The sequence below is a fragment of the Physeter macrocephalus genome, chromosome 1, assembly GCF_002837175.3.
Source record: "Physeter macrocephalus isolate SW-GA chromosome 1, ASM283717v5, whole genome shotgun sequence".
Taxonomy (NCBI): domain Eukaryota; kingdom Metazoa; phylum Chordata; class Mammalia; order Artiodactyla; family Physeteridae; genus Physeter; species Physeter macrocephalus.
In genome coordinates, this window is record NC_041214.2 from 78,787,196 (window position 1) to 78,811,916 (window position 24,721).

At 46.1% G+C, this 24,721-nt stretch overlaps 2 protein-coding genes across 21 annotated transcripts in view; both read right to left on the bottom strand.

Moving 5' to 3' along the window:
• LOC114486582 (uncharacterized) lies at positions 1-23,210 on the bottom strand. Of its 13 annotated transcripts, none has more exons than XR_008617130.1 (6): positions 20,620-23,210; positions 15,336-15,405; positions 11,964-12,032; positions 11,004-11,145; positions 10,624-10,901; positions 1-820 (listed from the first exon to the last, which is right to left on the bottom strand). XR_008617130.1 is itself a non-coding variant. In XM_028491972.2 (5 exons), exons 1-5 carry the CDS (start codon positions 20,842-20,844, stop codon positions 10,733-10,735), a joined length of 675 nt encoding a protein of 224 aa, XP_028347773.1. In that variant the 5' UTR covers positions 20,845-23,210; the 3' UTR covers positions 10,458-10,732. The 13 variants fall into 13 exon arrangements, 6 of the variants coding, with proteins under 6 accessions (XP_028347773.1, XP_028347778.1, XP_028347784.1 ...); XR_008617129.1 differs by having other exon boundaries at positions 1-843; XR_008617128.1 differs by lacking the exon at positions 1-820 and adding an exon at positions 2,156-3,527.
• A 12-nt stretch (positions 23,211-23,222) lies between these two features.
• Positions 23,223-24,721, bottom strand: part of DGKG (diacylglycerol kinase gamma) — a 201,980-nt gene continuing 200,481 nt past the window's right edge. For all 8 annotated transcript variants that reach the window (XM_028491932.2, XM_028491924.2, XM_024124289.3 and 5 more), the window contains one exon: positions 23,223-23,468. In XM_028491932.2, the coding sequence (XP_028347733.1) occupies positions 23,435-23,468 (34 nt within the window). In that variant the 3' untranslated portion in view covers positions 23,223-23,434. The remainder of the gene's footprint in view (positions 23,469-24,721) is intronic.

A 24,721-nucleotide genomic window follows, 5' to 3' on the forward strand; every position in this document is an offset into this window, starting at 1 on the left:
TGGGAATTTATTTTACATGTACATATAAAACCACAAGCATGAGCACATGTCTGTGAAATAAACAAGCTGTTGAAGACACGTGATGGGCTCTTCCTGAGGCTTTTCCATGAATTTTCACCAGGGACTTGTTTTTTTGCTTTGCCATCTGTAGGCTCTCACTAGCGCTAGGCAGAGCTGCTGGTGCCAAAGGTTTAACAAAAGTTGATGGGAGAAAACTTAACGTCGGGGAAAATTGTATCTTTGAGCACAATTTGGACAAGACTCCATTATTCCATTTTAGTAAAGGAACATTTCTTTCCATTGGATGGGACTTCTGAGGGCCACTGAAATGCAGCCTGCCAGACAGGGAGGGCTGGGCTGGATGCAGGGGTGGGTGGTAGGGAGGGTGGGGGAGGTGGAGGGCAGAGGAAGGTGAGTTTGGAGGGAGTTGGGTAGGGACTGTGTGTTGGTGATCTGAGGAATCTGGATCTGATTCCTTGAGCAAGAGGGAGCCAAGGTAAGTAGTTCTGGAGTAGGGGAGGGACAAGTGGAGAGGGGAAATCTGCAGAAGACAAATCAAAGGGGTGACGGGTGGCTTGAAGCGCATCAGAGCAGAGAGGTGAGAGGAAAATCATGCAGCTTTCAGATGAAGAGATAGGGGGATCGGAAAAGCATCTGTTAGGTGCCTTCTTGTCCAGGGCCAGATCACTCCAAAGTGCAAATAAACAGGACGGAGTCCACAGGAAGGATGGGGAAGGCTGTCTATGGGCTGCTGGTGCTCTGAGTGCCTCAGAATGACTGGCATCTACCCAGCACACCCTTCTGCTGCTGCTTTCTGCCTCTGCTGGTTGGGAGAAAGGAGGTCTAAATTCCTTCAGTGAGTAAGTGACTAAGCACACGCCAGGCTGGGGAGGAGGCTCGTGTTTGCTCCTCCCCCTGCCTCCCTGCCCCCCACACACCAGGGATTTCTTCCAGGGGCCCTTCATCAAGCCTGACCATGAATGGTAGAGGTCAATTCAAGCTGTTTTCCACCCAAGTCCACCGCTGACAAGTAACAGAATCCTGCACACTGTTACATCTGTTATTTTTAAAGACTCGGTACATTATTACTTGTTAAGGGAGTGGGGATCAGAAGTAGACTTTGTTCTTTTCAACAGGCAGTCATGCATATCTATCAGGATACTTAAAATTTTTTTAAATTTATGGCCTAATTCCAATCAGAGAAATTTTGGATATTTAATACTCGCTTTTTTAGTAGTTTCCCTCAAATTGTGTTTAATTTTTTAAATGAGTCTTCTTAATTCACCCAAACTGGGAATTTCATCTTTGAAAAGTTTTTAAAAAATTACAGATTATAAAATCATTATATACCCATTGAGTACAATTAGGAAAATACAAAAAACAATTAAAAAATAAACGAACAGGTACCCATAATTCTAGAAATGAACACTGTTGACATTTAAACATATTTTTTCCCTGTCTTTTTTTTTGTGGGGGGGGGTCACTGTTTTTCATAATGGAGATTTTTTTTTTAACACAACTTTGCATTTTACCTAGCATGATATCATAGACATGTCCCCCAGGGCATTAAACATTCTTCATAAATTCCATTTTTAAGTTTTGCCTAATGTACCTTCTTATGGCTATAACATCATTTACTCGTTTCCCTGCTGTTGGATATTAGGCTGTTTCCAATTTTTTGAGGTTAGAAACAACACTACCATGAACATTGTGTGTGTGTGTGTGTGTGTGTGTGTGTGTGTGTGTGTGTGTGTGTAGTATAGGTGTGACTGCTGGAAATCTGGCCATACTTTGTTGCCTGTCTCAGCTGAGGGTCAAAGGCTCCCTCCCATTGTGAATGACAGCTGTCAGGCAAAGGGAGGGCTGGGCCAGAGGCATCCATCTGGCTCCTGGGAGAGGCAGTAAAACTCAGAGCACAGAGGTGTTATCAACATCAGGGAGGTCTTGCAGTTCCACTTGGTAATGGTGGAATCTAAAAGACAGTTTTCCAAGGAAACATAGAGGTTTTCAAAAAGTCATTTGAATTGATTGGGTTAGTATTGTTTGGCTTTTAAATTACATGTGTTAAAAGATAGAGGATCTAATGAGTAGAGAGTAGCAGTTGCTTTGAATAAAAACTGGTAGGAATAGGCAGACATTGTCTTCTGTGCATGTGTGTGTGTGTGTGTGTGTGTGTGTGTGTGTGTGTGTGTGTAGTATAGGTGTGACTGTTGGAAATCTGGCCATACTTTGTTGCCTGTCTCAGCTGAGGGTCAAAGGCTCCCTCCCATTGTGAATGACAGCTGTCAGGCAAAGGGAGGGCTGGGCCAGAGGCATCCATCTGGCTCCTGGGAGAGGCAGTAAAACTCAGAGCACAGAGGTGTTATCAACATCAGGGAGGTCTTGCAGTTCCACTTGGTAATGGTGGAATCTAAAAGACAGTTTTCCAAGGAAACATAGAGGTTTTCAAAAAGTCATTTGAATTGATTGGGTTAGTATTGTTTGGCTTTTAAATTACATGTGTTAAAAGATAGAGGATCTAATGAGTAGAGAGTAGCAGTTGCTTTGAATAAAAACTGGTAGGAATAGGCAGACATTGTCTTCTGTGCAGGCCAGCTCCCTTGGTGAAGCGGTCCCCCGGGAAGGAGCTTTGGGGTCAGCAAATCGGAATTCTGACTCGAGCTGAGCTATCTCAGGGCAAGTTGCTTGGCCTCTCTGAGCCTCAGATTCCTCACTTACAAACTGAGGTGGATGAGGACACCGTCATGGCTCACCTGCAGTTTGTTGAGAGGAACTGAACACCAAGTAAGGGGGAGGAAGTGGTGGCTGAGGAGTTGCTAAGGCATGTTCTTGACCCAGAATTCTAAATAGATGTGCCTGTCCTCAGGACAGCCCAACCCAGAAGACTCACGCTTAACAGGACATGGAAATGAAGCGGGAGTACTGGGTTATATTTTCAGAATCCACTGCAGGGATCTTAAGCGATCTCTCTTCAGGAGTTTAATAAATGGTTTAATTTGCACACACTGGGTTTCCATAACTGATAGTTCAACGCTGTGCTTCCCACACCCGCACCCCACCCCCCTCAGCCTGGTGGGGGACAGGGCTGGGCTAAGAGAATGCTGAAACATCGCATTCCTCCCTCAGACACTTTAAAACCCTGCAATCAAAGCTGAGGCCTTATTCGGAAACAACTGTATCCGATGACAGCTTATTATGGAAGGTTCTGAACTTCTAAGAATTCCTTAGTAGGAAACAAACAAAATACAAAGATCTCTTCCGAATTTTCTTCCACTAGGAATTTTTATCTTTCTGACTTCTCCAACCGTGCTGCATGTTTGCTAAAACGTAGGCACACAGATACAGGGCATGTGATACTTGGGTGGGCAGAAGACTAGCTTCAGTGGGCCAGGGAGCTGGAGAAAGTTTGGTTCAACTCCCACGCATTCCTGGGAGGTAGATTTCTCCATTAGCTCACCATGGACATCAAGTAAAGATTTCTGATGGGAGTGTGTTGGTGTGTTTTCAGATCCCAGGCACTTCTGAATCTGTAGAATGATAGGAAAGAAAATCTTGATCACCTGTCATGTATGGGATGCTGACAGGCCCCAGGAGGTTTTATTTAGAGATATTCCAGGGGGAATTTACCATCCTGGCTTCATCTGCTCTTCTCTCTCAGGAGGAAAGACTTACGCTTTTCCTGCTCCCACCCTGGACGTTTTATTTTCACAGTTCTCTGAAGTGCCCTCAGAGAGCTAAGCGTCAGGCTGAAGGGACTGTGTATCTTTGCAACAGATTAGAACATATTCACATTTTATTTGTTCCCAGAGCAAATATTTCCCTTGGAATGAAACCGAAGCAGCGGAACAGGATCAGGCAGGACCTGCCACCAAAGACAGCCCCCCCAGCCCCCAGGGCCTACACTGTTGGCCCCAGGGCCTACACTGTTGGTTCTCCCCTATTGGCTCACTTAGGCCATAGAGACCCATATTGATTCTTTGATTCATTCAGAAATAATCAGTGAGTCCCACCCATGAACCAAGCACTGTGCAGGTTACAGAAATAAAAAGAGAAACAGATTCTGTCCTCAAGGGCTCATAGTCAAGTAGAGGAGATAAGAGGTGTTTGTATATGAATGACTCTAATCTAGGTGAGAAAGATAAAAGTCTTCAGAACTCAGGAGATCAAATGCTCTGAGGTGGGTGATTATTCTGTGTGTATGTGTGTAAGGGTGGGAGGACAAGGGGAAGGTTGTGATGTGTATGTGCCTCTGTGTGTGGGGGTGTGTGTGTGTGCATGTTAATGGGAGTAAGCCTATGTGTCCGTAGTAAGTGGTGGTAGTGAATGTGGGTGTGAGTGTGTGGTAGTGGAGGTGCTATGTATGCGTGTGTGCATGTGCATATGGGTGTGTGTGTGTGTGTGTGTGTGTTGATCATGCTGGTGGTAGAAATGAGGTAGGAAAGACTTTTAGGCAAACGGGGGTGGGTAGAAAAAAGATGGGTGGGGTATATGTGTATGGTGAGGTGTGTGTGTGTGTGCACGCATGTGCGTTGTCCTCGGTCGTGGTAGGGCTGAGAGAGGGAAGGTCTACTGGCAGGTGCAGACGGGGAGGAGTAGGAGGGCCCAGCAGGCAGAGGAGTTGTGCCAGCAAAGCCACGGAGATGGGACAGCTCTGGGGGGCATGTGCAGGGGGAGGGTGGGTGGTAGGAACTACGCTAGGAGGGAGGGTTTAGTTTTGATAAATGCTTTCTGATCAAGACAAAGACCAGTTGGCACACACCAACTGTCCCTCGTCCTAAGCTCCTGCTAGGATCTTGGGTTAAAGGAATCTTTTCCTTCCCTGAAGGTCAGACCCCAGCTAGAAGTCAGGCCTCCTGATTGAATCTCCGAGCGTTCACCGGGCCTTCTCAACCTGCACTGCCGCACCAGGGGTGCTTCTTACGGTTTCCAGCCTCCCGAGACCTCAGGATAGCGAAGGTGAATTCTACTGGGCTCGGGGCAGAGGAGGGTTAAATGCTAGGATCCCTGAGGCAAAGGTTAGAAACCAGGCAGTGTGTAGCTACCTGCCAGCAGAGCAAGGGGATCTCTAGCACCCTCACAATTCACGGGCTGCCTGGGCTAGGATCTGCATTTTGTGGAGCTTTTTAAAGAACAAACAAGGAGGCAGATGGTAGGAGCTGGCTCCCTTTCTCAAATTTTGGTTTGCTTTTCATTACTTTCCCCTTTCTAGATAGGGTCAAAGCTGCTGCATGATTAAACCTTGGCCAGATAAGAATGTTTTATTTCCATTTAATTAGACAAGGAAAAGAAACATTTATAGAAAGTCTAATATTTGCAAGATACATGTCCTCTTCATAGTTCTCTGAGAGGTAAATATCATCATCCTCATTTTAGAGATGAGAAAATTAGGGCTAAGAGAATTAAGGTAACTGGCACAAAATCACTCTGATAACTTCTGTAGTGAGTTCCCCATCACTGGTCTCCTAGCTGAAGCTTGAACCTGTGTGTTTGGCATAAAAGACCACACTCTTTTTATAACGCTTCCTGAAGTTTAGGTGGCAGAATGATATAGTGAGGTGATGGTGCATTTTATCATCAGATGGACATGGTTTCAAACCCAAGCTCTTCCCTGTACTGATTGGGTATGTGAGCTTGTATTCCTTCCTTCCTTGGCAAATATTCAAGGGCCTGTTATATTCATGTTAAGCACTGAGTTGGGAACATATCAGTTAACTTCACAATCCGTGGCCTCTCAGAGCTCCAGTCTGATGGATAGTGCAGACCATGAAACAGGCAATTGCAATGTAGTTTGAGAAGTGCTGTGATGGGGAGGCACCAGATGCTATGGGAGCTTCTCTGTCCAACATGGTAGCCACTGACCACAGGCTAATGCTGCCAATGTAAAATAAATACTGGATTTTGAAGACTTAGTATGAAAAAAATAATGTTAAGTAACTCATGAATAATTTTTATATTGAATACAGGTTGAAATGATAATATTGGGTTGGCCAAAAAGTCCGTTCGGGTTTTTCTGTAACGTGAAAAACCTGAACAAACTTTTTGGCCAACCCAATATTTGGGATATGCTGAGTTAAATAAAATATTTGATTAAAGTTAATTTCACCTGTTCCTCTTTACTCCTTTTATGTGCCTACTAGGAAATTTAAACTTACATATGTGGCTCACATTATATTTCGATTGAACAGCTCCACTCTGGAAGAATAAAGACATGGGATGATATTTCCTTAGTGCAACGATCTAAGAACACTTACCACGTGACTGCCCCAGGAAGGCACACAAGAGTTGCTTAACACGTAGGAGTTTCTTTCCTTTTCCACATCATCTAAGTGGCCACTGTGGAAAGGGTTGTTCTTTGTGGGACCCTCAGTCCTCTGATGTGAAGAGGGTGTCAGGTGACAGCTCCAGAGCCTCTAGTTCAGCCCCCCTGAGGATTCCTTAGTCTTTGGGTCCTACTTCTTGAGAGGTAGCTGTTGTAATCCTTCCCTACCCTCCCCCCAATAAAAACCAGGGCTGGCAATCAGATGAAATAAATGTTGCTTATTGCCATGACCCCAAGCCACCTTTGCTTTTCTTTATTTTAGCAGAGGAAAGTCATGTGCAATATTTTGAGTCTGATGTTCAATATCTTCATTGAGTTGAAAGAAAAGAGGAACTGTTGGATTAATGATAAGGTCTTTTTTACCTATTAGATTCATGAAACTGGGAAAGGTCTTGGGAATTGACTAGTCTCACGGAGATGCTTGCTTCTCAGAAAGTGAGGCTCTGAGAGGCTAGGTGGCTGGCCTTGGGTAACAGAGCCAGCCAAGCTGGATGGGACTGGGAACCCACTCTCCCAATCCCCCTGTTCAACATGCATCTGCCACCCCACATTACCCATTCTTCTCTGAGATGCTCCCTTCCAGCTCCTCCCTCCCAAAGGCTCTCCCTGTTTGGCACTTTGTCCTCTTCTGCTGCCTTCTCTCTCTGACTTGGTGTCTTCCCTTTACTGTCAGGGGTGGCAGAAATGGGAGTCAAAAGATGGAGATAGGAGAAAGGATGGGAAGAAATTAACAAGACAAAGTGGAACAGAAAAAAAAAAAAAAGAGATTTTGAATAGACATTAACAAATGAAGCCAGGGAGAATTTCTTGGCCTTAACAGAGGTTCAAGTGAGAAGACAACATGGGTGTGTTTAGAGGAGCATGGATTTGGCTTGAGCCTGGCCACATGGCTTTGGAAAAACCTTAGTTTCCTCATCTTTAATCAACTTCACTGGGCTGTAGTGAGGAGTAAAAGAGACCATGTTTCTGAAAGGACTTTGTGATCTGTGAAGCACCACACCCATGGTCATTATTAGCACTCATTAGAGGATAGGAGATGTCGGCTGCGAGAGCAGGATGAATTAGCAGGGTGATACAGGTGCCAAAGGAAGCTAACGTGGCATCCAGAGCGAGGATGCAGCTCTGCGCTTGTCCACCGTTTCTGTGCTGTGTTCAGTTCTGGGAATCGCAGTTTAAGAGGGACCTTGGCAAACTGTTGTCAGTCGCTCCACAGAAAGTTGCAAGAATAGCTTAGGGTCTGGGAGTCATGACATATAAGGGATGATTCAAGGATTTAGAGGATGTTTAGTCTGGAGGGGAAAAAAATAAAGTTAGGACAAGGGAGCTGTTTCCAAATATCTGAAAGCTGACCTGGAGAAGAGAGGAGAGATTAGTTTTGTGTTGCTAGTGGCCAAGTCAGGGCCCAACGATGGGAGTGAATGGGCAGCAGATTTGGGTGCAAGAGGAGCCTATCTAAGGCTCAGAAAACCACTCCCAAATGGGCTTCCTGGGAAGGTGGTGGGCTGTCCATCAGCGGAAATCTTCAAGCAGATGTGGGTGTGCACAGACAGATGCGGTGCTGGGGAATCTGGCTCTGGCTGGAAGAAGGGCTAAGTGCTCTCTGGGAGCCCTCCCATTCTGAGACCATGACCATGTCCTTCTGATCTTGCTGATCTTTCTTTGCTGCTTCTATCACCACTTTTTGCTGCCTTTTGACTTTTTGTCCCCCCTGTGAATGGCTTTAGATTCAGAAATATTTCTGAATAATATGTGATAGTCTGGTTTAATGGAAAGTAGGAGGGAAGAACATCTAAATACAAAGTCAGTTTTGTTACTTTTAAGGGCACACAGTAACCTGTTACATGGGGGAAGGAGCAGGAACATGGTCCCCTGTGTTAGAAAATCTTGTAAATGTTAACAGCAAATGGCTCATTCTTCATTCACTAGTGTTTAAAACACAAACACAACTGCTTAAGGCCTTTGTTCTTGAATGCACCAGCATTTTCCTTGTTTACTCAATTCTTTTGTTAGCTACAGAGATTCAAGAAAACTCTCACTATAAGAATTCAGTTTCATAAACAACTTTCCAGATTCATAATTTCAGTGTTTTGCTGATTTGGTAACATGAAATTCTGTACAAGAGGGGTTTTCTTGAATTCTTGCCTCTAGAAAAGCCATTTTCTTGAGGAAAATATTTTTCATGCATAGTTAGTGTTTCAGCTGGGAGGGTGATAGCTGAATCTCCCCAGCTGAGTGGGCAGCTAAGCTATTTCCAGCATTTTCTTCTGCCCCCAAGTAGCAATTATGCATCTGTCTCACAGTGGCCCTGCCTCAAACATCCTAACCAACATTTCAGAAACCTCCATCTAGACTCAGAGGCACAAAATAGAACTCGGTAGATCCAGGTGGAAGGGGGAGGGAATGGGTAGGAGTGAGTAACATTTTGCGTAGGTTCCCTGAGGTTGGAGTCCGTGCCCAGCCCCGAGGATGACAGCAGGGACATGGAGAAGACTGAGGGTTCCAGGCGTGAGTTCCAGGGCTTTTGTGGCAGGAAGAGCCTGGAGAGCAGACAGCAATGGCTCTTCAAACCCTGGGGAGTGGCCAGTCAGGCCAGGCTGGGCAGGGAGATGGGGGCTGAGAAGGCAGCAGGAGCCTGCGGCGAGCAGCTGCCAAGCATCCTCGGCTCCATCCTCCGGGGCTGCTGCCCCACGGCAGCGCCCAGTCCCCGAGGCTGCTGTGTTGGGCCCACACCTCCTTGCCCAGCCACATCCAGGTGTGATCTTGGACCCGTGGCTCAGGACAGCCTCCACCTGGAGACCAGCTGAGGGATTTGTTCTTGGGGTCTGAGTTCTGGGGCGAGGGGCAGCCAACTCTGATGTGGAGTCCACGGCCTCGCTTCCCCTTCACCCTTTCATTGCAGACCAGCTTCCTCTCCCGGTCTCTTCTGTCTAAGTGTGCTCTTCTGCAGGCTCCTCCCAGAGTGGTCCTGCCCTCTAGCAGGTGTGGTACAATGGCTCTCAAGCTTTCAGAGGCACAAGGATCTATCAACAGTCCCAGGTTATAAATGTCAGGTCTCAGGGTCCTACTCTCAGAGATCATGATTCAGGAGATCTGAGTGGGGTGCAGGAATCTGGACTCCCAAATGTTTCTGATGGTAAGCAGTCCATGGGCCACACTTGGAGAAACACTAGTTTAGAGGCAAGAACCTGAATCTGGGGGTATGAGAGAGACAGAACTAGGATACTTATTGTGTTACTTGTTGAGCAAGCTCATCACTTTTTCTGCGTCGTTTCCTAATCTATAAAATGCTAACCACTTCGTAAGGAACTCTTCAGATGTCAGTGACATTGTGTACATAAAATGCTTAGCAGGTGCTCCTTTAATAGAATTTTTGGCTTCCTCTCCCCCTCCTTCAATCTCAGGAAAGTGGCAATAGAGTTTCCCTTCTTCCCTGTCTTGGCATATCAGTGGTACCCGGCTCCCCCAGCAGTGGGCAACTGTGGAGAGGCTACAGAATAGTCTAGAGAAACATGCACAGCTCCAGTGCTCTTGGCTGACCAGACAATCCTGATTTCTCAAGCCATGGCATGAAAAAAAACCCACCAGGAGGTCAGAGGCTAGCCATCTGCTACCATTTTTATTTGCAGTAAACCACAGAGTCAGACATACACACACACCGTACGTTACAGAACAAGTCCACGGCACTCTAGGCAGGCAGACGGGCAGGCTGGAGCAGGCACCCACCATTACAGAACAACATATCTATGGGTGGGCGTGTGGGCAGTGGAGGTGGACGCGCCAGGAGGGAGGGATCTGGGCCCTGGCACTGTCTAGCTAGTTGCTGCCTCAATCTCAGCTGGTAGAGTCTGCATTTAGGGGCTGCAGTTGAGGGGTGTTAGAACCTTTAGCATCATTCAACCTGAGCCCAGAGTCACCCCCAAACACGGAGGTTTGGCTAAGTTCCCTAAGAGGAAGCAGTGCTTTTCTGTTGGTGGGACTGAATTTTCTCCGAATACACTGGCAATTAGAAAGGGTAAAAGAGGTCTGATACACAGAAGGGAAAATGTTTACACTTCAGCGATTGGGTATGTGTGTCTGTATGTGTGTGTGTGTGTGTTTGTGTGTAAATGTGTGTATAGGTGGAGGGCTTATCAAAGAGTTTCCTTGTAGTGTTCTTTTTCCATGTTGGCCCCCCAAATCAGCTGATTTCTGAGCACTACGAATCCTCAAAAGGGAAGGAAGGTAGATTCTCGGCTCAGGGGCTAGGAGTAGCCCTCTGGGGTCAGCAGGGCTGGGGGGAGGCTTGGGGCTGGTGGGAGACTCACGAGAACAAGGATGGCAGCGTTTACTCCAGGTGAAGGCAAGATTGGTGAAGTGGGAAGGTCTTCAGAGCCCCCCTTGTGTGATAGATGGAGAAAGAGAGGTCCCAGAAGGCTACAGGACATGTCCAAGGCCACACGGCTGAGACAGGACTGTAGCCCTCTCCCCTTGTTGCTCTTGTTTCCCAGGCAGGGTTTCTTCCTTCAAACCACCATAGCTTCCTTCCTCAGCAGCCTCAATGGAACATTTGCCAGATTTTTCCAAGATAGAAGGGTCTTGTTTTCTGCAGAGAGAGAAAAGCATCCATCAGAACCTCCTTAACAGGTGGTGGCTTCTTGGAATTATGGTTACTTGCTAACAATAATCCTTTCTCTGAGGTCTCTACCGAGCATTGAGGATGACGGTACAGAGAGGCACACAAGGTGACTTCTTCCCATTCCACAGGAGAGGGCAGATGTGCTGTACGCTGGTCAGCAACTTGCTGTCGGATCCTCTTCTCTTTAGTTGGATCTCCTGCCTCTTGCCATCTGGAGAAGGAAAAAAAAAGATGCTGCAGGTTTTGAAATCTGCTTCCTTGTCAGGTGACCTGCCCATTAGAGCACACGGCCTCTATCAAGACCATGAGCTACCTTGGCAGGTTCGAATAGATCAAAAGGGGCACATTCTGGGGCACCAGGCCCTGTCCAAGCATTGACCTGGCCTGCTCCCTACCTAAGGGCCTGGGGAAATGGCTTTGGAGAGGAATTCTGTATATGGTGACATAGGAACCAAGGCTGAATGACCACCACCTATATTATTCAACGACCATCAGCAGAGCACAGACATTATGCCACGCGGGCTACCAACTTGGTGTGAAAGGTTGGACTCAATGACATCTAAGGAAGGGCTTTTCCAGCAAGAGGGGCCTATGATTCCGCAACTCCCTGTTCAATGGACTTTTCAGATCAATTGAGATAGTCTATCAAATTGTGACTCCGGAAGGGTTATGCTTGTGGGATTTTGCTTATTTGTTCTCTTTTTGTTGATTTTTATAGAATTCAAACCCTCTTAACTGCCATGGCCTCTTGTCCTTTCTTGTTCCTGATTCTGTTTTTACACTGAAACTAATATACTTATGGTCTAGGATGTTGAACTATGTCATGTTGGGTTAAACGTCCCAACAGTTACGTCCCCACAAAGGTGCTTTACCGCTGAGATGTGACTCAAAAGGTAAAGAGGAAAAGGAGTGGAGTATTGAACAGGGGGTAAGTGAGACACTGAGGACGAGAGAAGCTGTGAGACGCTGAAATGCATCCTGAGACTGGGCTCTGGACTATGTCCTCTGATCTTTTAAGCACAGACTTGCCTGGAGATAACAAAGTGGGTAGATATCTCTTATGATCCCTCTGATCCTCCAATTTTATGTAGAAACACTCTAAAAATAGAATCACGGGGGGAAAAATGAAGAGAAACATCATGAGGATAAAAGGAAGAAGAAAAAGTAGAAGCAGCGGATGCTGGGGGTGGGTGGAGATTGAGAAAAGCAGAATGTGATGGGAAAAAGTGGAGAAAAAGAAGAGAACTGCACTGAAACATGTTAAGAGGTTAAGGTACCTGCTTAGCAAATAGACATTGTTTCATCACAAACTCCTTATTGATGAATACATGAATAGATGCATTAACCATCCTCTCTAGCCCCACTTTACAGGTGGAAAACCTGAGATATCATTCGACTTGCCCAAGTCCCTGCTGCTAACCGGCTTCGGGGGAGGAAGTGGAGCCGGCCCCCGAGAGGAACAGTGCAGAGCTGAGCAGAGGTAGGAGAGCGCTCTTCCCCGCCTGAGGCTGCGTGGGGACCAGGTGCCCTTGGGTCGAGGCCTGTGAAGCTCTGAAGGAGACAGGCTGAGGCCCCAGCCTTCTCTGGCTTTGCCTCCGGCTAACCAGGCCTGGAGTAACTGAGGCAGCAGCGTGGAGCGTGTTACTGCCGAGGGCCTCACGGGTCCTCCCCGTCCCTTTCTCTTCCTTGATGGCCACAGAAGAACCAAACCCTGACCTAAAATCTTCCCTCCTCCTCTGGGGAGCCATGTGAAACATCCACTGGATTTGGAGGTTGGGCTCCTGGCCTTCCCTTGCTTTCTCTGTCTCCTCACGTCTCTTTGAGTCTCCTGAGTGCAGGTCCCAAAAGTTTCTCTCCTTCCTCAAGAAAATGGAGGCTGGGCAAGGATGGGAGTTCTTCCCAAGTCACGTGGAGGCAGGATCAATTTCCTGCAGATGGCCTGCCTCTGGGGACATCTGTCAGATTTCCATAAATCCCCTTCTTTTCATCCCTTTGGGGGAAGACGGGAATTCCCATCTATTTTCTCTCCCTCTGCTCCAGCCCCTGCTCACAAACATCTCAGAAGGAACACTTGAGCTGGCGTCCTTCGAGTCATCAAGAAGGCTTCTGTCCAGGGAGATCAGCTCGGTGCTTTGTGACCACCTAGAGGGGTGGGATAGGGAGGGTGGGAGGCAGGGAGACGCCAGAGGGAGGGGATATGGGGATATGTGTATATGTATAGCTGATTCACTTTGTTATACGGCAGAAACTGTTATACAGTATAAAGCAGTTATACTCCAATAAAGATGTTAAAAAAAAAAAAAAAAGCTTCTGTCCTCCGATCCCGTTTTATCTCTCTTTGCTCCTCTGTTGAGATCCCAAGCAGGATGGGCTTATCACGGAAAAGAGCCGAGGAGATCCTGTGCTTCCTCTTCCCTGCTACCAAATGACTCACGAACAGCAGTATAGACAGGCCTCTGGTTCCGAGCAGACAGAGAAAAGGCAAGTCATGTTGCCCAGAGGAGGCAGCAGGGGTGTGCAGACCCGGCCCGCCGTCGTCTCCGGGAAGGCCTGTCAAGAGCTCTTCTCCAAGCCCCAGGGAGCTCATGTGTTTTCACGCCCATCAGTGGGTCCTGGGCTTCAGAAGGCTGGAGGTTAGGCTGGAGGAAGGAGCTCAGAAGAGACTGTGTTCTTCCAAAGAGTGGGTGCTCTGGGAAGAAAACATGTTCCCACTGGCAGGAGGATGAAAACAATCTTCATTCCCGTCTTAGTCAACACCGACTCTCACTCCTCATGGCAGCCGTGTCAGGAAAGGAGAAGGTGGTACTCGGTCTTACGAGCCCCCATGGTGTTGGGAGATGGCGTGGTGGGCTGGGGTGTTTAATGAGTCAGAGGTCTGCATCAGTGCACTGGGGGTAGAGATGAGAGAGCGTTTCTTCCTGATGTGTGGGAAGTCGGATGGGTGCTCAGTTAGGTCCACCGGCCACAGGCTGGGAATCAGGCCTTGGGTGAATACCAGGCCTTGCTTTCCAGTTGTTGCTGCCACCTAGGCTGTTCTTAATAACTCATTTCATTCATTGACTGAGATGGGCTGAATATTCTGAAACCTGCTGTCATTCATTTTACCATCCTCCCTTTGGTTGGGCAGAGTCACTTTTGAAAGCAAGCCAACTAACCACCTTGCCCACCGTCTTGTCTGGAACGTCTGCAGTCAGCCTGCCCTGACCCCAGCAGCCGAGCACAGAGCACGTGGAACGTTAGCTGCTCCCCTTACACTTTGCCCACTGAAAATGATAGCTTGCCCTGCTAAGTGGGCCTCCCAGATGGTCTCTCGGGGCTTGACACGGCTCCAGTTCAGTTGCCCCAGTGGAGGGGGAGGGCCTGTCTGTACACCTCAGCAGCTGTCCCCTCCCCCAGTCTAGCTTCCTCGTCTTCAGGTGGTGGGGGCAATAACCAGACCGGTTTTTATATGGTTTTTAAACGAACCTGCAGATATGATGTTACTGTTTTATTTGTCCCAACTAGTACTGTGCCTAGTCTTCCTGTAACTCCTACTGTTTTCAACGATATTTATTTCAAAAATAAGAACACGCATCCTTCAGGTACATTTCTAACTCCTCCAAGTGCTTTGCGTTTTCTCTCTGGCATCATCAGTGCTTGTAACACTCCCCGATTTAGTGTCTTTTGAGGATTTAGTTAACGTGCTGTTTACCTTCCTCTTTCCAGATCAATCAGGAATGTTTTGAATACAGCTAAGATCTTCCTTGGGTTCCACCCAAAACTTTCTCCTATCAGTGACAGAGCAATGTCCTGGTTAACAGCTACTTGTGACAACTGGATTCAGTCAGTTGAGGAATGACTGAGCTCGGATGCACAACACCCTGAAATCTTCCTTCAGCAACATGGATGATACACACAACGTTTAACACTTAAGAAGGGATCCCTCGCAATGATGTATGTGTAATATTTTGGTGTGAGGTGTCATGACATCTATAATTTAAAGTATCCCAGTAGAAAAAAAGATGAAGCAAATATGGCAAAATGATAACAACTGTTGAATCTAAGTGATGGGTCTATGGGTTCTCATTATACTTATGGCTCTACTTTTCTGTACGTTTGAAAATCGTCATAATAGAAATTATTCCCAGATGGTCTAATTCCAGGAAGTATATGTAACTGGGAGTGGGAGCTCCAGGAGGCTGATGGGGTGGATGGGAGTGGGAATTGCTTAGTCCTCGTAAGTTTATGATCATTACCTTAATGCCTGGTGGCAGCACAGTGTGATGACAGCAAACCCCACACAGCAATTCAATGACATCCTCTATCATTAACACCTTCCATGCACGCATGGTTCTCTAAGTTAAAAGCTCTAGTTCTCAATCTTTTCACCTCAAGGATGTTGGGGAGAGAGGAAATATTCACCAGGAAAATTTTTCTTTTCTTGAAGATCATGCCATTTTCTGATAACCACTTGGTACCAGTTTTTTTTTTTCTTCAAAGAAAAGGACAAGAAAAATAAAGTTCATTAATTACTTTGAAAGTACTGTTGTTTAGTCCCTCCACAGCAGACTTTCTGGAATCTTTCTCTGGATTGCCACTTATATTGTGACATTTATAAATTCTTTTTTTTGGTATTATCTAACAGAAAAAGAAATTACCATTTTTATTGCCCCTCACTTGTAATTCTTGCGAAGATTCCATTTTAAAAATAATTTTTTTTTGGAAGGGAAAAAGTTTTTTTGCATTATTCTAGAAGCAGTCTTTTTACTCCAAATTATGATTCACTCAACACATTTTTAAAAGGACACTTCAAGTCTCCACCCCACCTTTAGATATCAGGTACTAAATTCTGATGTTTGACTGCCCGACCTCACTTCACTGGACCTTTGATGTGGTCTCTGTGTGTCTTTTAATACGATCTTTAATATTCTGTGAATACTCTGATCTGGCTGAACACCAAGGTATTCACATTGGTGCTCTGTTCTCTGATCGGTGTCTTAGGAGGCGGCCCCACTGTGCCTGGGAGAGAGGGCCTAAGAAGGGAGGTGGGCAAGGCATATATGGACTTGCTGCCGCCCAGACCTGCTCTGGCCACTGTGCCACTGCACCCAAGCTAATGCCGTTTCCCACTCTCGCTCTGTGGAAGGGGGAGGGGAGGGACTTGGATTTCGTTTTGAGAAGGAAGTAATCATGCACACGGGTGGGGTGGGGGTGGGGGTTTGGGTGTAGTAAATCCCTGTCACCGTGCTTGAAGCTCAGCGGCCTCAGCCAGGGCACTGCCGGCACGAACATGGGCTCTGAAAGGCAGATCCTGACAGATCTGCATCCCAGATCTGCCCCATGAGATTTGCTCCGTTTCCTCATTTGTCCAATGGGGAACCGTATAGCTCTGACTTCATAAGGTTCTGATGAAGTTTAAAAGTGGTCATAAAAGCAATAGGCTTTGGACTGGACAATAAATGATAGTTGTTATTTAATAACCATTTCATCAACGCCTGGACATTTCCATTTTACCATGAACTCAACGTTAAGCGTCTTTAAGAAAAAAGGATTTCTCAGTCCTTTCTTCCATTTTTGGACTGAGTGTTCAGGCTCATCTCCCTTGCCCAAATAAACCTGCTAGAAAACCCAGTTCTCTATCTCTTTTCATCTCATGAGTCTGTATCTTATTATGCTGATCTCTTACTGTGTTGTAATTCCACTTCTGTGCTGTCTTTTTTTGTTTTGTCAGTTCTGACCTGACCTCTCAGAAGTAGACTGCAAATATTTCTGTCTTTTTGTCCAAGTTGAATTTCATATTTTCTGAATCATGAAGCTGCCCTCCATGTGACCTAGAAAGCCCTTTGATGATCCATATTTAGCTGTATCCAGCACTCAACAGATGTCTGAGTAGTTAAAGGCCCTCATGAGCTCCCTCTACATCCTGTGGTTTCAAGTTTCTGAGCTGTTAGTTAAAAAGCTTTAATCCCTTCTACCCGCTTTCCCCTACCCATTCCAGGGTAGAAGAACAGATACCCATTTTAGCTATTCATTCATTCAACAAGTATTTACTCATTACCTGCTACATGCTTGATACTGGGTTAGATGTTACCGTCTTTGCTTCCAAATTGCATTTTTTAATTTGACCCATTTAGACGAGTACTCCAAGTTTTTTGATTATTCCTCTAGAATCTTCATTGAGCATCCAATTAAATGGTCTCTTCTACCTGTAATGTTTCCTGACCCCTGGGAGACTCGGAGGCTTAATCGCAAACCCTGGTGCCTTGCTATAATGCACCTGCCATTGCATCTACAGATTCCAAGATAACATAGGTTCAGCTTGGGATCCATCTCAGGGAGTTTAGTTAGCAGGTAAGGCTGCAAGGCTCTGCTTGTTGGCTTCCACCATGAACATGAAGAATGAAGTGGGAGCAAGGGTGAAATGCCCTGCAAGTTAAGAAGCTAGTTTCCAAAACCCCACGGTTTTCTGTGTCCCTGGTTTCCCACAGAGATGCTCAGGAGGAAAGATGCCTCTCTGCTTTTTGAGCTCTCTGGATCTTGCCATTAGATAGCATCTCTTGGCATCTGAAAGGCAGCCTGCCATTCTGTTCTCCCGTGGAACACAGATGGCCCAGCCCACGTCTATCACTAATGAGGATCACATGCAGAGCCTTCTTGCTGGAGGCTCCCTTCCACAACCCTAGCTCTCCTTCCCCGTGCAGGCCAGTCACTGCTGACCATGGCATTTAGGTCTGAGAAGGCTGCTTGCTGCTCTCCCACTCACAGAGTTGAATAGAAAAATCTATTAGGTGGGCCTTGGGAAACGATTCTCATTCAGCTAGAATTTGAACCATTGAGGATTAAGGGATGGCTGACAGTCTGATTGCAAGGGTGAAGTTTTGGGTTCTAGCTGCCCATGGAGGCTGTTGAGTTTCCATATGATCAAGCACTGGAAGTTCTTCAGTAGGAACATGAGTAGATGGCCATACAGAGGTTGACCAGGTAGGACATCAATTTTTCACTGCTGTGTAATCTCACCCAGGATGATGGTAGGGTTGGAAATAGTGAGATCAGAAGGTTAAAGGCATTAGAATATAGTAGAAAAAGCATAAATGTTGATGTAAGACAGACCCATGTCAAGTCTTTGCTCTACTACTTGCTATCTGTTTGACCTTGGACAAGGTACTTCACCTTTCTATGCACTAACTCCTTTTTCTGTGAAATACGCAAAATGCCCAGATCATTAGGATTAAATGGGATAGCACATGAAAAGGCCTTGACACAGTGCCCTGTACTCAGCAGGCCATAAATGAGAATTCCCTTTCCTGTTTTCTTTCTATAGTAGAAATTTAAAATATGTACTTGAGTATGGTAGAATGTTAAGGTGAGCTAAAACTGATGGCCCCATGTGAAATTCTACACAATTCTGTTCACCTGTTTTATGCAAAACTTGACTGGTATTTGAGATATAGGATAGTTTCTTTTTCCTTGCTATTTATTGCAAGTCTGATGCAGGTCTGGTACTTGTGACTAGGAGAACAGTTCCAAACTGCTAATATGAACACCAACAGAAATGCAAAATCTCTTTTGGGCTTAACACTGTAACTCATTCCTTTAACTTTCAGAGCTGCCAAGGAAAGATCACCACCACCACTAGATGCCCTTGAGGGCGCCAATGATTCTGGTCAATCCCGCCATGTACAAGTGCGGTCTAACTGGTCAGTACCAGTTAGACCAGAAAGTACTTTTCTAGAACAAGGAGAAAAGTACTTTAGAAAAGTACTTTATTAATATTATTTTCTGATCCAGAAATCTCTCTGGGAGTCATCTTTCACTCTTTCAGAAAACAATGGACACTGAGGTTTGCTACTCAAAAGGAAGTACTAGACCTATTGATTTAACACTGATGCCTACAAAAATAGTTTCAACAGCTTTTAAACAAGGTAGATCAATCACCACTTGTTCCTCCTCAACTAGGTCAAGGCTCTACCTATAAGAGCAGGTGGCTGTTCATTCCCTCACAAGTTAGCTCTTTCCATATTCATCCAGCTAGCTCCAAGAGCGGTAATTAAATTGAATAAACATTGATCCTTTCCACAACTGTGTTCTTTAGACCTGGTTCTGTCCTCTAGAGCTACACAGATGAAATCTGACCCCTGGCAGCTATCCTGTCTTCCCCTTAATTTTTCCCCAATCCCTTCTCCACTCAGGAAGCAAAGAGGCCACATCCTTGATTCTTGCTTGAAGACACATAGAGGGGAACAATAAAAGTAGTTAAACAATCACAGAAGAAACTAGAGAGAGTGTCTTAAGAAGAGAAGCTCCTTGTCCTAGAAAAGTACTTTATGGACTATTATTGCAGAGGATGGTTACTTCCATGTTCCCATCTCCACGGAAAACAAAAAGAAGAAATGGTGGGCTTAAGTCAGTGTTTCTAATCTATGAACGTCAACAGACAAAGTCCACCATTTCTTCTAGAAGGGGATCCAAGTACTTGACCACAGAACTCTTTTGTTCATGGAGCATTTTATGGATACTGGTATTGTGTGAAACACATTTTAGGAAATTATGGTTTCAGTCAGATATGCTGCAGAAACTTAAACTAGACTTTTGAAATAACTTCCTGATTGATTATGGTCAGATCCTGGGACTGGTGGCCAAGGAACACTGAAGTTTCCTTCCTTGGAGGGTTGTAGACTCTTCCTCTCCCCTTCTCTCTCCCTTTAATATCAGCATTAGACATCCATCTGCCTGGGAGCCTTGGGGTGTAGGTCGGTGACACAGGGAATCTGGAAGTCTAGATCCTTCCCATCCCCAGAATCTATTTTTATGGATCTCAATCATGGTAGTGTTCCACGGAAGGTACAGCCTAGCCAGGACTGAGGGTTTTGGCTAAGAGGAGAGGGGGCTAGAGATGGGAAAAGTTGATGCAATTATTTTTGGCAGGAGTTGGAACCAAAGCAGCAGGAGAGAGTAAGTTTTAAGACTCTCTGGCAAAGTAACTTCCTAATCTGTCACTGGGTATGTGTAAAAAAGTGATTAGTGGGTCTCTATATTTATCATGATTACTCACAAATATGTAATTTACATAATATATACAGCACATTAAGTACTATGTCACCTTATATAATGTCCATATGTATAATGTATATGCATGTTATGTAACGCCAGTCTGGAGGTTCTTCCAGATTCTGCCAAGTATTTCCTAATTTATTTGGCAATTTTAACATATCTTTTCCATCTGTGGAAAGAACTCTCTTGAGAGGAGCTGGTCTCTGACCTGAAATATAATCATTCGACTAAGTCTGTCTCCATTCTCAACTCACTGGAGGAAACCTACAAAGACCAAGTCATAATGAGATGCAACGCCTAGCCCATTAGTCCAGGGGCAACATAATGTATTGAAGACTTCCTGTTTCATTCTTTTTACTGCTAGAGGGGTAGAACTGTGCGGGCAGGTGAGAACACATCTGGGGCATGGCCAGAATCAGAATGGGATGAGGAATAAGGGAGGATTCTCCCCTGACTGCCTAACTTTGAGAAGTCACTAAATTATAGTAAGCCTGGCTTTCCTCATTATTTGGATGGGGCTAATAATATCTTCTCTGTCAACCTCAGGGGTTGCTGTGAGGAGCACTATGATGAGGTGCTCCACAGTGAGAAACCACAGTCCCAGCAGTTAAGGGATGAGTTGCAAAGTCAGATTAAACACCACCACCAGACTTACTGAGGTTACAAAATTGAAAGTACAATTCCACCGATGTTTGCTATACTTTGTGGCTTTAAGGAGGACATGGGACATGTCTCTCAAGCAACACTGCCAGTCCTGTGCACCACAGTGGGCAGGCAGGGGCCAGTCTCTGACTTGTGAGTCTCTAAGAATCATTTTCACCTGTTGATAGTGCCATGTTCTCAACAGCCTCAATCTTGGGGGGTTGAGGCTGAAACACATGCAAGAATTTCTGCAAATGTCTTAGAATCAGTGACCCCAAATTGAACCTGCCTTCATTTCAGAATTAAGTGGCTTCCAAGATAGTACCTGTTGTCATTCTGAGCTTGTTAGTCCCATCCCCAAGGAGCCCATCATTTCAGGACATTCTTCAGGTGGGCTGCTTTCCCCTTGCCCAGTGTTCTGCACTGTTAGGTTGAACAGGATGGTTCTAGATCTCTGTCTTAGACGGTCCTAGATGACTGCTTCTTTCAGAGTTAGGATCAGTTTGTACACACAACCTTAATTTTCCCTTCCTTGCGCAAAGTTCCTGACCCAGTGTTAGGAGATTAGAGGGAGCTCAGTGGAGTGACGTCGAGTGGGTCCAGGTTTCCTTTTCAGAAATCTCAGAGGGGATGGAGGCTGAAGGAGCAAAGGTGCCGAGGTGAATGTTTCTTTCTACCAACAAAGCTCTCCACAGACTTGCCCTCGGGGAAGGCGGTGATGCTCTTGCCAGCTGAATGAAGCCCACTGAACTCTGCTGAGGCCCCTCTGGGCACTGGCTGGCAGCTCCCTGCTGAGGCCCCTCTGGGCACTGGCTGGCAGCTCCCTGCTGAGGTGCCTCTGTCCTCCTTGTGCCTCTCCACTGAGGTCATCCGGGCAGCCAGAGGTGTTTTTAGATTAAGAGACTATGATGACCATGATGAGATGATATGTGGAGAGTTTAATCTGAAGATCTGTCCACTGCCTTCAGCCCTGGACCAACTTCTCACCAGGTCAGGCCAGAGAGAGTCTCTGGGAAGTATTGGGAGGCCTCATTCTCTCATGTGGGCTTGTCCCGTCCACACATGTGCCACACGTTCATTCCTCCCTGGTAACCTGGATCCAAATGGAATCGCTTCTCAGTGACCAGAAATGACCCTTTTCCAAGATGTGTAGGTTCTTTTCTCTATTACATATCTTCTTAGTGGTACCTAGTCCCAAACCACATTAGCCAAGATACCATGGACAAGTCTCTTAACTTTTCCGAGACTCAGTTTCCTTATCTGACAAATGGGAGAGTAAATCTTGCCCAGCATAGCTTTCATGTTGTTTTGAGGATCCAGAATAGAAATTCTCAGTCTCTTTATGATAAGGAGATACTTTAATTTCCCTTAAATCTCATGATCACCACGGGGCGATGTGCCTTGACAATGAAATGGCAGAAACGGGGAGTCAGAGCCTTCTTTTTCTTTCCCACTTTCTGTTCTTGTACTGCATGTTTTTTTCAATCCAGAAAAATCCACCAGTAAATAAATATTTGTATATATAAATATATATATGCTACATATATGTACACACACCTAAGCCCTTCAGTAGGGCCTTCAGGTCGTGCTTGGGGAGTGGTTGTTGCAGAGGCAGGAGGGAACTGCCTGACGCCTTGTCTCCTGGTCTCCTCAGCAAAAGGCCCTTCCCTCCCATCTTCTTTGCCTTCAGGAATAGTCTGCCACCAGGGCTTGGAACTCAAACAGGAAACACGCTGTGGCTTGAAAAAGAAAGAAGCTGGGGGTGGTTTTTTTTTTTTCTTCCCTTTTTACACAATATTATGACACCAATTTGAAAAATAAATCTCAGTTTCTCTGCTTTCCCTCCCAGGTGTTCACAGAACTAAGAAAATAAATACCACATCTAAGGTGTGCTATGTAGGCAGCTTTGGGGGCTCTTGGAGCCGGCTCTAAACAAACACACAGCCACCAGAAGGCTTCAGGAAAATCACCAGTGCCCACTGAGAGTGCGCAGAACCAAGAAGGGAAACACAGCTTTCCACAGCCTTTCTGCCTCCTCAGCAAGTTCCGGGAGAAGCTGTCACTCGAAGGACAACCGAGAAACCAGCGCGTGTATGCTGAGTCCCGCCAAGGGCTGCGATCTGAGAGTCGGAGGTGTTTTTGTCTCCTCACAGAGGGACCTTTGTGAGCGTCCCCTGGAGCGCAGGCTCTTTCCCTTGGCCACATCCGATCTCCCCTTAGACAGGAAACCTGCAGCCTGCTCCTTGCAAGTGGTGAGGAAACTTGCAGGGGTGGTGGAAAGAAAGAGGGGGTTTCTCCTTCAGTTTCAGAAAGTCCCACTCAAGGTCTTCTGGGAAAGTGGAGGTTGCTGCATGAGCCAGCTGCACCCTGGAGGGTCCTAAGTCCATTCACAATGTCCTGCCGGCACTGGCTCTGTTGGAGTGTGTCCATGGTTGAAATAGAATGGATGTCAGGGTGAAGCCTTCTTCCTGAAGGGTGGCTTGGCTTCCACTGGTTGGAGAAGTGTGTGTGTGTGTGTGTGTGTGTGTGTGTGTGTGTGTGTGTGGTGTATGCGTGTATGTGTGTGCTTCAGTTTCTTGTCTTCTCTCTTGGTTGAACTGGCATTGGGCACTTCTTCCTGAAGGGTGGCTTGGCTTCCTGGTTGGAGAAGAGTGTGTGTGTGTGTGTGTGTGTGTGTGTGTGTGTGTGTGTGGTGTATGCGTGTATGTGTGTGCTTCAGTTTCTTGTCTTCTCTCTTGGTTGAACTGGCATTGGGCATAGTGTCTAGTCTTTTGAACGGCTCTTCCTCCTCAGAGAAAAGAAGCTGCTCTTCTGGGGGGGCCCCATCATCATAGGCGCTTGGTTCTTGTGAGTAATTTTAATCTAAAAGCAAAGAGGCAGAAATGAATTAGTGGCCTGCAAATCCCAGGAGCCTATGGGAGAGTGAGCTGCAGAGGGAGGAAGGGAGGCCAGCTTCAGGCTGGAAGGAGCCCCATGCAGAAGGACGACTGTCCTTGAACAGCTTCAAAATTGCCAACTGGACCCTGACTGGGCCCGGCATTTGGCACTGCTGGAAGCAAGGGGCGGAAACGCTGGGGAGAGACAGGTGGGAGCTTCCCACGTGGCTCAGCTGAGCTGATCACCTGTCTCATGTCCTTGCTATTCATAGTCTCTCAGAATGTCACAGCTGGAGGAGACCTCAGGGACCATCTCATTCAACCCCTCTGCAGGACAGATAAAGGAATGGAGATCTCAAGGCTCTCTTGAGCCTTGGATTAGCCTAAGGTCGCACAGAGAGGGCCGGAACAGCTAGAGCCTCGTTCTTTGGATTCCCCGCCTCCACTGCTCCTGGCCATTCCTGCCTGGGCAGTGCAGAGATGTCAACCAGTAACTCCAAACTGACCTAGAGGCTTCAGTCTGACCTCTGACCCAAGCTCTACTCATGTGGAAAGTTTCCAAGGGAGTCTCTTAGGCGTTTCCTCTTTTCTTAGTCTTCTAGGGGAGACCCAAGTTTCTTTTAAAAGCTTTTATTTTTGTTTGAATTTTAGGTTTAACGAGTGCCTTCTCCTGCAAACTTTAAGTCAATTGAAGTGAAAGACACTGGTGAATTCTCATTTTTTTGTCTTTCTTCCCAACCTTACCCTCAGGGTATGGCTTCAAAATGCTTACTCCCTATTTGAATGTGGCCCGGTGACACTGATGCGTTGATAATCTGCATTGTCAGTCCAGCAACATTTATCAAGAAGGAAGATGATGTGGGAACAAGAGGCACTTAGGATTCAAAGACCTGCGTTTGGGTCCTAGGACTCCCCCTTCTTTGCTGTGAACCTTTGGACACATCATTTAGCCTTCAGAAGCAGTGCTTGCGGAACTGTAAAATGAGGATAGTACATTTATTCTATTTTTCTCACAAAGTTGTTGTGAAGATCAAATGACAATCTGTCAATGAAAGCCCAATGTAAACTGTAAAATGGAATGCACCAGTTAAGTAACTTATCTTACACTGGAGGAGGAGAAAGATGCTTGTCAAAAGAAACACAATCTATGAACCCGTTCTCATGAGTTTTACCACCTATTGAAATGACAGTGTGACCCTAGAGAACAACAGAAGAACTCTTTTTTTTTTTTTTTTTTTT

Excerpts from the sequence above, each read along its gene's own strand:
- LOC114486582 (XM_028491972.2), bottom strand. The coding sequence starts at position 20,844 with ATGTGTTTCAGCCTCAACCCCCCAAGATTGAGGCTGTTGAGAACATGG. Across the intron at positions 15,406-20,619 it reads CTTTCAATTTTGTAACCTCA|AAAAAAAAAAACTGGTACCA; the intron begins GTAAGTCTGGTG and ends TTTTCTTTGAAG. Across the intron at positions 12,033-15,335 it reads AGAAAAGAAAAATTTTCCTG|AGTGTTTCTACATAAAATTG; the intron begins GTGAATATTTCC and ends TTCTATTTTTAG.